The sequence below is a fragment of the Schistocerca nitens genome, chromosome 4 (genome assembly GCF_023898315.1).
Source record: "Schistocerca nitens isolate TAMUIC-IGC-003100 chromosome 4, iqSchNite1.1, whole genome shotgun sequence".
Classification (NCBI taxonomy): domain Eukaryota; kingdom Metazoa; phylum Arthropoda; class Insecta; order Orthoptera; family Acrididae; genus Schistocerca; species Schistocerca nitens.
In genome coordinates, this window is record NC_064617.1 from 864,311,141 (window position 1) to 864,326,316 (window position 15,176).

Here is a 15,176-nt window from a genome sequence, read left to right on the forward strand (position 1 = left end):
TATTCTTTATTGGTTCCACCAGACTTCACAATCTCAAGAGGACCTCGTTCACTGGTAGGTCTACTGTCTTTTCCAGCATACACTTCCATTTTTATTATGTATCGTTCAGTTGCACTACAAAGCATTCTGACTAATATTCCATATTTTCCAGTTTTGTCTTTGAGGGAAACTTTGAAAGGACAACGACCTCTGAAAAGACACAACATTTCATCAATTGTATTGTCAGATCCACTTCTGAAGTACCGCGGGAATATTCCATTCAATACTTCAAATACTTCATGCAGCGGCGCAAATTTGTCGTGTACATGTCTTTCTGACCTGGTGCCTTTATCATCAAAGCAAAGAATTTTCAATAGCTGATATGCTTTTGTCTTACCCATAGCTCCACTATAAATCGCGCTTCCCAATAAATTTGACAATAAATCAGACAAATTAACATTGGTGTCCTGGTAAACTCCCATTAGAATTAAAATTCCCATCAATGCATATATTTCAGAATCGCTAACGGGAGATACGTTTTCTCTTTCAGCTTCTTCATTGTATGGTCAAGTATTTTCCATACTAATTCAGGAATGAAATTTTTGTTAAATGATTCACATATGCTTCTTACTTTCCCAGCACTGGTTATTCCTTGACGTTCATGGGCTATGCTACCAAAATCCCTTTTACTATGTCTCTGAGCTTCTTCAAGATACACTCTGCCAGAACTTTTAACATATTTATTTGGAGCATTACCTGCATGGTTTGTTTCTTCTTCATTGTCCTCTGCTTCTTCACTGGAATCCTTTTCTACTTCTGTATGATCTGACTCAAAATCACTTAAATCTGATAATTCATCATCGAGTAACAGTTCTGCAAGAACTTCTGCGTCGTTCAAGCCTCTATAACTCATCTTACAAAATCTACTTTACAATAAAGGTGTCGCTCTACTATGACAAACTGCTAATAGTAATAATGGCAAGTCTAAAATCAACAACGCAAGTGAAACTAAACAATTAGACGCTCAACAAACCACTGTAAAACTCATGTTCAAGGTTGCCAACTGAATAAAAGAAAGAAAAACATACAGGAAAATTTTGCCCATGCTTGGTGGTTGTAGGGAAGATAAGAATTATAGTCACGTGGAGTACTAACCCCGGGCAAAATGTGCCCTTGGGTGTACAATTCCTATTTTGTACCTGCAATTATAAAAATTTAACCATAGAAACGTACAGCATAGTGTATTATAAGCTAACAGACAAATAGAAAAAGATCCAAAAACAAAGAAGGATATTTGCCATGACATTAAAAAAAAACAAATGAACAGGCAAATTTTGCCCATGCCTCGTGTTTCTAGGGTTAATGGCGATAGCAAAGAGGACGGAGCTCAGCATGGAACCCTTAGGCACACCATTTTCCTGGATAAAGGTGTCTCACAAGGCAGAACCTACACGCACCTTGAAAACTAGGTCCTGTAAAAATGCCTGATGAAAACAAGGCAGGCATCCAAAGAAGGCCCATGTATAAATAATATGGAGGATACCAGTTCTCCAGCAGGTGTTGTAGCCCTTCTCCAAATCAAAAAACACGGCCACAGACTGGAATTTCCGCAGGAAACCATTCATGACATGGGTGGACAAAGTAACAAAATGGTCGACTGCAGAACGCTGCACTCTAAATCCACACTGTGCATACATTAGTAAATGGCAAGACTCTAGCCACCACACCAGCCGGGCATGAATCATATGTTCCATCACCTTGCAAATGCAGCTAGTAAGAGAGATGAGGCGGTAGCTAGAAGGAAGGTTTTTCTCCTTACCAGGCTTAGGTATGGGTATGATGGCGGCTTCATGCCAGCGTCCAGGAAATGTGCCCTCTGTCCAGATGCAGTTGTACATGTTAAGCAGAAAGTGCTTGCTGACAAGAGAAAGGTACTGCAACATCTGAATGTGGATGGCGTCTGGCCCTTGGGTGGAGGATCGGGATGAACTGAGACCATGATATAGCTCCCTCATAGAAAAGGTGGCATTGTAGCACTCACGATTCAGAGAACAGAAGGGTATTGCCCGAGCCGCCTCTGCTCATTTCCGATGGAGGAAGGCAGGGTGATAGTGGGAAGAGCTCGAAACTTCCACAAAATGGCAGCCCAAGGTGTTAGAGATAACAACAGGGTCCATGATGACATTGTCAGCTACTGTCAGGCCGGAAATTGGGGAATGGATCTTGGTTCCAGAGAGCCGTAGGAGGTTGGCCCACATGAAAAATGAAGCTGTGGAACTGTTAAAAGAACTAGTGAAAGAAATCCAGCTAGCTCTTTTGCTATCCCGAAGAACGCGACAACACTGTACGGATCTGTTTATAATAAATGCAGTTTGCCTGCATAGGGTGGCAGTTAAAAACACAGAGAGCATGTGTCCACGTGTGAATTGCGTCACGGTATGCCTCAGTTCACCAAGGGACTGGGACACAATGTGATAAAGAAGAAGTGCAGGGGATGGAACATTGTTCAGCAGTAAGGATAAAGTTTGTGAGATATTCCAACTGGTTATCACTCGTCCTTCGAAGGTTGCCAGGGAGGAGTAAAGCTGCTAGTCAGCCTTAGGAAGCTGCCATTTAGGCATGCACGCAGATGGGGTAGGAGTCAGCCAACGGATAGCACACAGGAAATGGTTGCTCAAGTAGGTGTCAGAAAGAACAGACCACTCAAGATGAGGGGCAAGCTGGGTAGTGCGCAAAGAGAGGTCCAAATGGTAATAGGTGTGCGAGGAGCTGGAATGGAAAGTGGGTGCTCCATTGTTAAGGCAAAAGAGGGTAAGTTGGTTAGGAAGGTCAGCCAAGAGGACACCTCTCTCACAGTTCCTGGGAGAACCCCAAAGGGGATAATGTGCATTAAAGTCACTGAGTAGCAAAAAGGGGGGGGGGGGGAGGTAGCTGCCCAATAAGTTGAAGGAAGTCTGCCCTGGTGACAGCAAATGATTGTGGGTCATATATGGTACACAGGGAAAATGTCAGGTGGGGAAGGAAAAGGCAAACTGCAACAGCTTGAAGATTGGTAGTCAGGGAGATGGATTGACTACAAATGTCATCCCGCATGAGCAGCGTGATGCCCCCATGTGATGGAATGCCGACCTCAGGGAGAAGATCAAAACGAACTGGTAAAAAATGAGAAAGCTCAAAGCAGTCGTGAGGGCGCAATTTTGTTTCCTGAAGGCAGAGTACAAGGGGACGCTGCGATGCTAAAAGCATCCATAAATCCTCTTTGTGGGACCGCAGGCCGTGAACGTTCCTTTGGAGGAGAGTCTTGATGATGAAGAGAAGTAGAGGAGTCACCTTGGTAGCTGCCGAGTGACAGCTGGGGAAGAGGGGCTACTACAGGACACAGAAGCAGCAGGAGGATCCTGCTCCATGGTGTGCACAGAAGCATCAGCTTTCATGTGCAGTCGGTCTGTGGAGTCCAACGCTGAAAAACGGTTGTTGGTGTGCACTGGCAACACGGAGGCAGGTCAGGCTAAGGTACCACGTGGTGACACCATCTAAGAGATAGAGGTGGTGAAGGAGAAGACCTTTTGCCTTTGGTGAGCTTCTTTGAGCCTTTCCAGTTAGATGAAGACTCGGGTGTTGTTTGGCTGGAGGGATGGAGGAAGTCTTCACAGGAGTACTACTCCTGTACTTTCCAGGCCTACTGGTTGCGTAACTGGTGGCTTCGCCCCTTGAAGCAAGGGTTTGATGACCTGTTGCACAGCTGGATGGCGATGCTACCTTGACACTGGGTGATTTCACAACCTCAGAGCTGAATTAGAGGTTGCATGTCTGCATGGCCATGTCCTTCATGGAGTGAGGGGTAACAGGAACAGAACTATAGGTTTCAGATGGGAGAATGCAAAGCCAGTAACCTGTGAGTGACTGGATAAGGCACCAATTCCTTTACCCGAATTCTTGGACAGTTCGCTCATCAAGATACACTGGACAATCCCAAGAGGAGGTGGCATGGCTACCATTGCAGTTGATACAGCAGGGATAAGACGGTGGACAATCGCCCTCGTGCACATCCCTACCACAGGTGATATGTGGCTGGGTGTCAACAAGACATTCAAGTGTGGTTGAAACGATGACACTGGCAGCAGCACATCGGGTTCAGAATGTATGATCGGACGGTGATAATTTCATAGCCTGCTTTGAGCTTGGACGGAAGCACCACTCTATCAAAGGTGAGAGAGTGCGGATGGGCACTAAGAAGGAACCTACCTTTTTCATTACACGATGGACAGTGATGACACCCTGATAAGAGAGGTAAGATTGGATTTCGGCCTCTGTTAGACCATCGAGCAGCCTGGTGCAAATTACACCATGTGAAGAATTCAAAGTTGTATGGGCCTCAACAAGAACAGGGTAACTGTGGAGAAGCAATGCGGCCAACAAGTTGTTGTGCTTGAGAATCAGAAGTGGTCTCCAAAAGCAAAAAAGCCATTCCATAAAGAAGAGCAGAATTTCACAGCGCCAGCAATTGCATCTACACCTTTCTCAATACTAAACGGATTTACCATGGCGAAGGAGCGATCGTCTTCAGTACGCGAGACCACAAGGAACCGTGGTGCAATGGATAGGGTCTTTGAATCATTAGCCTCACTACGTTTACGTTTTGTAGATGTTGAGTGGGAAGATGAGTGACTCATTACGAGAAAATCCTCCATGATTGACAGCGTCTCCAATGGCACGCTCCTTCCAACTGGGGGCCCCCTCCACAAGGAAGCACACCCGCCTTAGGCGATTGTTCACACCTAAGGTCACACCTCCCGAACACCTGCCACAGGGACCAATCGGCAATTTGGGAAGGTTACAGCTCTGGCAATCACCCCTCCCTGGGTCTGATCTGTACCAGGGGGTACATGTGAACCCTACCATTTGACCTGGGGCTGGAAATTATGCATTACCCAGTCACCTGTTACATGTGTCGCGTGGGCCGGCCTTCAGGAGCGCACCGGGAGGGGGGGGGGCGGGGGGGGGGGGGGAGAGGAACCTCAAACGCTGAAGCGGAGGAGTGAGAGGAGAAGGAAAACAAAGAAAGGATAATGGAGCAAAAAACAAAGGTGAGACTGTTTGCTAGTCAGTGACAGAATGCAGAACATCAGAACATTCCCAATAATACCACAGACATGTTCCCCAACAGAGGGGGGAAAAGAATAGCGAGATGCTAGACGTGCAGATGGAATGGAAAAAATGCTGCAAAGGCATGCGCAATAACTTCAGGATGGTGTTTAAAACTAATCTATTTGGTATGTGTGACTGGCTTACAAATTATTTGACACCAGACACTAAATTATTGCATTCCTTAAAGTAGAATTTCGAGGAGTACATAAAATTTTAACTTACACTCCATAAATACGACTTTCTCTGAAAATGTAAAAAAATTCATTAAGATAAACAGTAATGACAACGACAATGCATGCCCTCTCTTCTCCCTTCCCCTACTATTTCCTATCAGTTACAACTGCAGTCAAAGAATAGAAGCAAACAAAAAAGTTAAACATAAGAATAAAATATTAACCATTATTAAATGAAATATAAATACAGGGTGCATCAAAAAATGTACACACACTTTGAACTGTCATAGACAATTTATTTCCTGTTCTACAAGGTTAAATATCTGCGAGAAAGTAATGTTATGTTTCTTCAACAGGTGGCAGCAGTGGCAAGGAAGTAACTGCAACATGGCAGACGTGCGTTTGAGCTTTGAAGCGTGGAAGCAGATAATTAAGTGGTACTGGAGGTTTGAGAATGTAGCTGCGGTTCGAAGACAGTGGAGAAGTGAGTATGGTACAGAACCACCTTCAAGGTTAACAATTGCACTTCTACGAGACAAATTCAAAATTCATGGAACAGTGTGTGATGTGCATAAAGGTCGATCAGGGCGACCTCGTACAGCTACAAGTGATGATTCCACAACTGTGGTCTTGGAACTGTTTCAGCGTTCGCCTCAAAAATCTTCAAGGCAAGCGGCACATGAGAGTAATGTAAGTGCTAGTAGTGTGCTACACATTCTGAAGAAAGACAAGTTTCGTGCGTACATTCCATGGCTGGTGCAACAGCTAAGTGACAACAATCCAGATCTAAGGTTAGAATTTGGTGAATGGGTTCAGGAGATGGCGAGACGTGAACTGGGATTTATGGGTAGCATAAGTTGGTCGGATGAAGCCCAACTCAAACTCAGTGGAACTGTCAATAGGCACAATTGTGTGTACTGGGCTGAAGATAATCCTCACATTACAGCTGAAAAGGCTGTGAATTTGCCTGGTGTAAATGTGTGGTGTGGCTTGTCTGCAAGGGGACTCATTGGGCCTTTCCACTTTGAAGGTACTTTTACTGGAGAAACGTACCTAACAATGCCTGCTGACTCCATATTCCCTGCCATTTGTGCATTATACGGTAATGATGAGTTTTATTTCCAACAAGATGGCGCCCCACCACACTATTATAGGGATGTACGAGCATACCTGGATCACAATGTGCCAGGCCAGTGGATAGAACACAGGGGACCAATCGAGTTTCCTGCACGCTCTCCAGACCTCACGCCGCTGGATTTCTTCTTATGGGGCACAGTAAAAGATGAGGTGTACAAACGAAAAACCACATAACCTGGACATACTTTGGAATGAGATCCAGGCGGTGTGCGCAGAAATCTCACTGGACACTTTGGTACGATGTACGGAATCAGTGGTGACTAGTACTCAGAAACGTATTGATGCTGAAGGCCACCAGTTTCAACATTAATCACATTTGCAAAGAACATTTATTTTTCCAATTGGACTTTAAGCTTTCCATTTCCAGAAATTTAACATTGCAGAACGGGAAATAAATTTTCTATTATGCTTCAAAGTGTGTATACATTTTTTTGACGCACCCTGTATAATGACACTTCATACATCCATCAAGTTTAAATGCAGGGGAATGTCTCAGCATCTTGGAAAGATAACACATTCATATTCCAACAAAGCCTTTTGAGAAATTTTAACAAATATGTGAGTGGCAGAGTCTGTATATAAAATACACTGGAGATCCAAAGCACATCTATTCTCTCTACCTAAGATATTTACTCAAAACAAATTTAGCACTCCCTCAAAATTTGCTGCATTTTTATCATTGTGAATCTTTTAGACAGTAGCTACCCCATGTGAGTACAAAGGCACAGCTGAATATGCAGCCCTAAAAAAAGGAGGGAGGGAGGGAGGGGGAGAGGGAGAGGGAGAGGGAGAGGGAGAGAGAGAGAGAGAGAGAGAGAGAGAGAGAGAGAGAGAGAGAGAGAGAGAGAGATGAACTAAAATTAATTTGTCTCGCAGTCTAACAAAGCTCAGTCTGTCACACATCCAGCAACTTCTCTTTACTACTGTTCTCCAGAACAGTAATGGTGAACTAGAAGTGTTGATACAATGAATCACGGCACATTTTTCACAAACATATGATGAATGTGCGCTGCATCAGATATTCTGTAGCTGTGGATCCAGTGCAAAGCAAAATCAGGTCCATTTTAAACCTTGCTTTTGGAATGTGAAGAGGCTGTCATGGACCAACTTCTCAGCTGCGTACATATACCGTATTGTCTGGGGTAGATGAACTACAATGCATGGCCATACCTCATTTGCTTCAGAGTAACAAGGATTGTAGGTAGAAGTTCAAGACGACTTTTCAAAAATGGAGTCAGATTATTGACATGTTTTGTATTGCATGATGGGCAACCAAAACTACACTCCTGACACTTTCCCCTTCATTGTCTCTCCTCATCCTCACAACAGGTGACTTCCTGTCAATCTGAGGTCTGAATGACTTGCTCCTCCTTTCTAACTCCTTCAACCTAGGATTCTTTCCTTCCACAGAGAGGAACTATATGTTCTAAAGACTATGTATAGGTACTCTTTCACCTCCTTAAGGGGATCACACCCTGCCTATCTAACCCACGTTAATTTAGGCAAGTATCTGACCCATTTCTGAAAAAACTATTTGATGCAGGACCTTAATATTTTTACTGTATGTTACACGATGCTAATAGAGTCAACTGTACTAAAATCTACTTTATCCATTTTATAGTTTTTAAGAATACTTTTTTAAATTTATTAACAAAAAATATTGAGTTTTTTCTGCAGAAAAACTTTTTGTGAACTTCCTAATGGTGGAATATTAATGAATGTAGTACCAGAGGTGGCTTTTTATGTTATGCAGAGTATCTGAAAATTTCATTCATTTATCTGTGATAGTTACTGATATAATGGGGCATATGTACTGAAAATTTTAGTTTGCGGGAAATTGCCTTTAAAGAAAAAACATTCGAAATTTGTTACTTACAGTTAATTAAAACTGTCTTGCTGCATATGATGCCCCTTCTTTGGCCTCTAGCAAGTCTTCCAGCTTCTTTTTCACCTTCCTGGATGTTTGTCTTGCTTTCTTAGCCATATTAAATGCAGACCTGTCTGCATCGGCTATCCCCATTTTATTGCAATGTTGCAGCCCAGTGACCATATTTTCACCAAGATTAATTCCCAGCTTTTTCTGTACCCAAAAATTTCCAATATTACCACAACTGAATGTAATAACAGCATGATGAACTCCTAGTTTCATTGTATGCATGCCTACAAATACAGTTTTAGGAAAGCAGTTCCAAATTATGCTGTTGAAACATTCATTTGGGTTCTGTGTCTGCCCATGCAGACATTTCCTTAGATGGTCAGGATGAGCCAAGTCCTGAAAATAGGTTTAACTGCTGTAATAGCAGCAGGAAGAGAAGAATACGGCGAGAATAAAATTCTCCAGTTACCTGAGACCTATTGTATTGGCAAAACGAATTTTCTCCTGATGGACACAATCCATGACATGGCTTGTCATCAGTGGAGGACTTGTGGAAGAATATGGCCCAAACATCTCTCTTCACTGCCTCCAGATTTTCTTTACTTCTTCTAATTCCCTGCACATAGTATAAATGAAAGTTCTCTTTTTCAGTTTTTGTTAACCGACCCTGTCAGATCAACAATTTTCCATCTTCTAATTTTTTTCCTCTCAGATCAACATTTAGTTTTCTCAGCCTTGTTCCTAAACATTTTTGAACAACTGCAATATCCGTAACATCCATCATTTTCTTCCACTGCTTCCCTAGCAGCCACTTTCATGCGTTCCTCACTGACCTCACAAACAGCTTTCTCTAATATTGCAGTCAGTTTTTCAAATTTATTTGGTGGTTGATGTAAGTTCATCACTGAACAAGATGTTCTCTCTGCAGCTATGCCCTTGCCAATGGATCATAAGGCATAAACTACTCTAGTATTGATTTCATAAGGGCCACTTGCATCTGGTTTTGAAGAACTCATAAATAATCACAGCTGAGCATTTAGTGCAAATTAAATGAGCAATTGCTAAGCCTTTTCTCCCACTGGCACACACACAAATTTTCACACTCTGTGACTCATCACACTATCTACATTGTACAAATTTATAAATTACATCTGATGATATTCTCAAATTTATAATAATGTTACTGCACCCCCTGTCACTTACAGTAAATTCGTTTTAACTCTCTTGAAATGGTGAGAGCTTCTTTGATGATGAACTTGTTGAAGAATTACAATTAGAAACATCATTGCCAGACAACGTAACCTCTTTTACAGAAAGCTTTCTAAACTTCTTCCCTCTAAATTGTCATTTCTTGAAAATGCCTTTATATTTCGTCATCTTCAATAAACACAACAAAATACATGTAAACAAGCACAGCAAATGTAAGTATAACAACTAGTCTCAATCACACTCTCTAACCGCCTACTTGAAAACATATTGTTTACAAACAGCAGAAATAAAAGAATGCCGACCGTTGCATTCCAAGGATAGCCAGCACATTTGCCTAAACTGCAATGTAGGGGACATAAAGATCTAAAATACATGCAGAAAAGTTGGTGACAAAAGTGGGCATGGCACATAAACACACGTGGTACGAAAATGCTCTTTAAATGTTTGAAAAAAGATTTTTTTCATCAAAATCCTTTCCAGTGTACTTAAATAAAACCTTAATCTATTGAAATATGATGAAAACTGAAAAACGATTTTTTTCAACCGGAACCATGGTGTGGTCCCCTTAAAGTAAGCACTGACCAATCATTCTGTCTCCTAACAATTTACAGTTTCCTCAGTTAATTTTTCTTTTGATACAATACCAATCCAAAAATAGAACTGCACTCCAATAACTTCCATAATTCAATATTACCAATGGAAAATCATGGAAGATACAGTATTCGAAGTACTTACTGAGAATGCACAGATACAGGCCACTGGGACTGCTGTGGTGACCCCGGAGTCAACTCCTCGGCAGAGGCTGTGGCTGCAGCTGCTACGGGAGCAGATGTGGCAGGGGGTGGACGGGGCTTTGTGCAGTTGCCCCAGTCAGTCGTACGAGTGGTGACCTGCTCCATCACTTGCCAACTTGCGCGTGGGATGTGGAAACTGCGACTGGAAGCAAGCATGGGGGCGGAACTTGCAGTTGTGGCAGGGGGTGGAGGGGGCTTTGTGCAGTTGCCCCAGTCAGTCGTACGAGTGGTGACCTGCTCCATCACTTGCCAACTTGCGCGTGGGATGTGGAAACTGCGACTGGAAGCAAGCATGGGGGCGGAACTTGCAGTTGTGGCAGGGGGTGGAGGGGGCTTTGTGCAGTTGCCCCAGTCAGTCGTACGAGTGGTGACCTGCTCCATCACTTGCCAACTTGCGCGTGGGATGTGGAAACTGCGTCTGGAAGCAGGCATGGGGGCGGAACTTGCAGTTGTGATGGTGGGCTGGGGTAGTGTCGGGCTGTTGGAGCTGGGGAGCAAACAGTCATCACTGGGACCACTGGAGCTGGAGTCTCTGGCAGCTCCCTCTCCCTCAGAACCTGTACCAGTGGAGTCACTGGTATTGTAGGCAACCGAGCTCTTTGCCAGTGGTGAGGAATGTAACCTGTACAAAAAGGATACCATGCACGTTTATTTTCAATAAAGTATCACCATCTATCATTGACTAAGCAGTTATGTTTGGTATATGTCTATGAACGCACTGAACTATCACTCTAGTATCAGCAAGTGCCCAAATTAGTGGAACAATGTTCTACAAGACATAATGAATGCCTTGCCAGAAGTTTCCACCATAAATGCTGAGAAACAGCAATCTCTCCACTACACGTGTCTCCTCCAAATTATCAGTACAGGAAAAGACTTTCACACTGGCTTATCAGATGGCTGCTACAGCCTCATTGGCTAATTTCCCCAGATGTGGCAGTCATGGTAACAGGGAGGCTGAAGTGCTTGGCAAAATATGATCACATTCATGTTTAGAGTCACAGTATATGTACACTCTAAAAAGATGGGCTACTGTGTTTCAGAAGGCTGTGTATTCCATACTAATTATTTCTTCTACATGCTACAATTTCTCACATTTAAAAACAAAACAAGGGGCATAGCTTAATTCAAATGCAGAATACATAAAATGAAATCAAGGAAAAAAGATGTAGTGTTTGTGTTTCAAAGGCTTTCACGATAATAACCTGCATATGCATATCACTTAACCTAAATATAACCATGACAAACATTAAATAACTACTAAAAAGAAAAATCAAATCGACTGCAGCATCAACAATATACACTAGAAAGGAAAGCTGAAACTAGTAATTTGGGAGCATACACTCTACAAGTTGTTTCTCTTGACAAAACTCTGTTGCAAAATGACAGTGGTATCTATTTACAAGGTAATTTCCACATTCACTAAAAACCACATAAAAGTAATGAATACTTGTAAACAAATGGAATAAAACATGTTACCAATTGAGTGATTATTTCTGAATACATATCCTTCTTTCAAGGACGATGGAGCTGGACAAGATAAATAATTTATCGCAATAGGGGCCTCCGTTTTTGTAACTTTCAGAGGGCTTTTAACAGGGGACAGTTTACTTGTAACAGGGGCTGCTGGCTTTTAGTTATTTAACAGGCCATTAGTCTGTGAAGCTGCCTTACCACTTGTAGGAATGATTGCAGGGCTTACGAGCTGTTGTAAGTTGGACTTGCAGCCAGCAAAACGAAAGGAGCACTTTATATATTTTTTGCCTACACAGATGCAAACAATCGAAGCAAGATAATATGAGAAATGTATATTTAATAAATCCAAGAGCATGTTTATTAAATCTGAAATTAACAGTTAGAATAATAATAAAAAAAATATTTGGAAGGTGGTCAAAAAGGGAGACAGAAAAAATAACAGAAGAAACACAGTATCGAAATGTGTCATAATGGAAGCATAGTAGGTGAAGGTGATGTAGTTGCCAATATCTTCAACATCCATTTTTTGACAGTAGCAGATCAAATTGGTTTAAAGTGTCTAGAGTTGAAGCTACAAAAAGCAGTGTAGTTGCATGTACCCTGTGTTACAACCAAATCCTCAATAAAAATCAGTTTGGATTCCAAAAGGGTACTTCAACTGAACATGCCATTTTCTCATTTGTCAACCAGCTCCTTGAATCCATAAACAATTAAATGTCACTAGCTTAAATCTTCTGTGCTCTAAAGCATTCGACTGTGCTATCGCAAAATCTACATATGAAGGCTGAATCTTCCACTATGGATTAAATGGTACAGTAAGGATGTGGCTCAAGTCATATCTAGATGACAGAAAGGAGAAGGTAGTATTGAACAATTGTGCAAAGGCACCTGCCTGCTCTGACTGGAGAGCAGTACAATGTGGAGTGTCACAGGCATCTGTGCCTGGTCCCTTACTTTTCTTCATCTTTATCAATGATCTGCCATGCTATATGGCACAAAAAGCACACTTCACCCCGTTTGCTGATGACACAACCATTATGATTGACTAAACACCCAATTGCAGTCTAGAGATTACTGCAACTACTGTAGTCAAAGAAGCTCTAGACTAGTTTACTTCAAACAGTCTATCACTCACTATTAACAAGAGTCCATTCATTCACCTTCAAACAGTAAATAAAAACAGGAAAATATTGAAATGAAGTGTGGTGACAAAGAAATATTGAGAGCTGAATCTTCCAAATTCCTCAGATTACACATAAATGACGATCTAAACTGGTCTGTTAACATCAACGACCTATGTAAAAGACTGAATTCAGAAATATGTGCCATTCACTTAATTTCATCTATTTCTGGCTTACAAACAATTAAAGCTGCATACCTAGGATATTTCCATTCACTAGTGACTTATGGCACGATATTATGGGGTAACCAATCACGAGCAAATAACGTCTTTATTGCTCAGAAAAGAGTCACGAGATTTATGGTTCTACGGCACCCCAAGTGCTCTTGCAGAAACTTATTCAAACAGCTCAGGATCCTCACTATGCCATCTCAGTGCATTTGTCCACTAAAGTGCTTTGTGAATAATAATCATACAATTTACAAATCAGTCATGATACAAGAAGTAAAAGTGATCTTCGCAAAAATATAAAAAAATCTCATCATGGTACAGAAATTATTAGGCCTACATTATTCAAGTATACAACATACTTCCATTTCATGTTAAATCAGTCATTGAGGGATAAGCCTATATTCAAGAAACTGCTGAAACTATCTTTTCAATAGTTCTTTGTGTTCTTTATAGTGTGTAACAGTTAGTGCACTGCGTTCAATTTTGATCATTCCTATAAGAACTGACTATACAGCACTAGCATATGAATTTATGACAGAATGTTTTTTATATGTATTAGAACGCAAGACTTATAATTTGTTTGTGTAATCATTATTACTACTATAATGTGTGGTGGTGTTTGAACACTTGAACCTCATGTATCTGTTTATATATGCTTTAGTTTTTAAGACTCGTGCCAATTTGGATACGGTTACTACTGTAACAATCTGCCGCGTTTTACATCCTAACGATACACTCGCAGCACTGCTCTATGGAACACGAAATTAAATAAATAAACTTTCTTACATCATTTTAGCTTTTGTCGTTTCGTATTGGCAAAGCGTAATTTAATCAGTTTACGTAGTTTATGACACACTATAATTGAAATTATACAGCCATTAAACTACTGATCAAGACAATGTGAATAGTTAAATATTCAGCACTTATCCCTCGAGGAAGTTGCTACAGGGTACAGATTACTCTTCCCACGTTACCAAGACTAGCGACAACAGACCAGCGAAACACGGGAAGTTACTTTAGTGCACAGTAGTTACCATATCCAGTTGAAGCAAGGAGGATAAAATTTACTTCCTTGAGTTGAAGGTACTGTGAGTATTATCTTTGTAGGCGAAATTTTTTGCGGGCAGAAAAATCTGTCATCTGTGTTTGTTGTTCATTTCGTCAAGATTCTAAAATCTAAATGCCACACTGAACTGTAGTAGTAACTCAGAAATGACATTCAGGTTGTTCCGACTTCTAAGAGACGGAACGCAATATTGTTGGAGAGGAAATAGGAAACGTAGTATACGAGGGTCATTCCCAAAGAAATGCAAACTATTTTTGTAAAAATACAGTTTTCATTCTGCATGTGTGAAAGTTTTACAGTGAGTAGATACATCCTTCCCGCTTGCTTTCAAACTTAGTTCAACGTGTCCCCGTGAGCGCCGCCAGGTTCGTTTGAGCAGTTCCCAGAAAGCGCCAGACAACAGGCAGTACTGCGCATGCGCAGCTTCGCTGACGTAGCCAGCACGTGCTTGGGGCTTCCTCTGCTCATACGCTTTTCGTCGTATTTCTGGTGGAATTTCGTGCGTGGTAGGGCATCACGTGACCATGTGCAGCCCTGCGGCATATTGTTGAGAGGACATACTGAGTTGTACTTAGAGCAATTGTTTTATCATAACCCACACAGATAAAGGATGCAAATAAGGAAGCAGTTCTTGGCAAAATATCATTTCAAAATTAGACTCCAAGCTCGAAGTACCATAAAATTTTTCTAAGGGGTGACTTTGACAGATTTTTTTTTTTTTTTAATTCGTCCTCTGCAATGTTGTTATGTAGCATTTCCAACAGGTTTGCATCTACATAGCACTGCAAAAAGCTAGTAGGATGGAATACAAATTTCATGCAAAAAAAAATTAATAAATAAATAAAAAAGTTTCTTGTGTAGCTTACACCAGAATAAAGGACACTAAATTTCATGACTATTTCTGTGAAAAAATTAACATGGTTGTCTGAGAGGCAAACAAACTGTACAACTGACAGTTTATATTCTA

The 15,176-nt window shown here is 41.5% G+C and overlaps 1 protein-coding gene across 2 annotated transcripts in view; it reads right to left on the reverse strand.

Annotated features, from left to right (window-relative positions):
* LOC126251943 (mucin-5AC-like) overlaps positions 1 to 14,152 on the reverse strand; it is a 58,433-nt gene extending 44,281 nt beyond the window's left edge. Inside the window, exons 1-2 of one of the 2 annotated variants that reach the window (XM_049952702.1) lie at positions 13,930 to 14,152; positions 10,258 to 10,938 (exon numbers count right to left, since the gene is read on the reverse strand). In XM_049952702.1, the coding sequence (XP_049808659.1) occupies positions 10,258 to 10,938; positions 13,930 to 13,934 (686 nt within the window). In that variant the 5' untranslated portion in view covers positions 13,935 to 14,152. Of the gene's footprint in view, positions 1 to 10,257; positions 10,939 to 13,170; positions 13,364 to 13,929 lie in introns of those variants that run through there. The other variant, XM_049952703.1, reaches the window with a different exon arrangement.
* Positions 14,153 to 15,176: the final 1,024 nt, after the last annotated feature.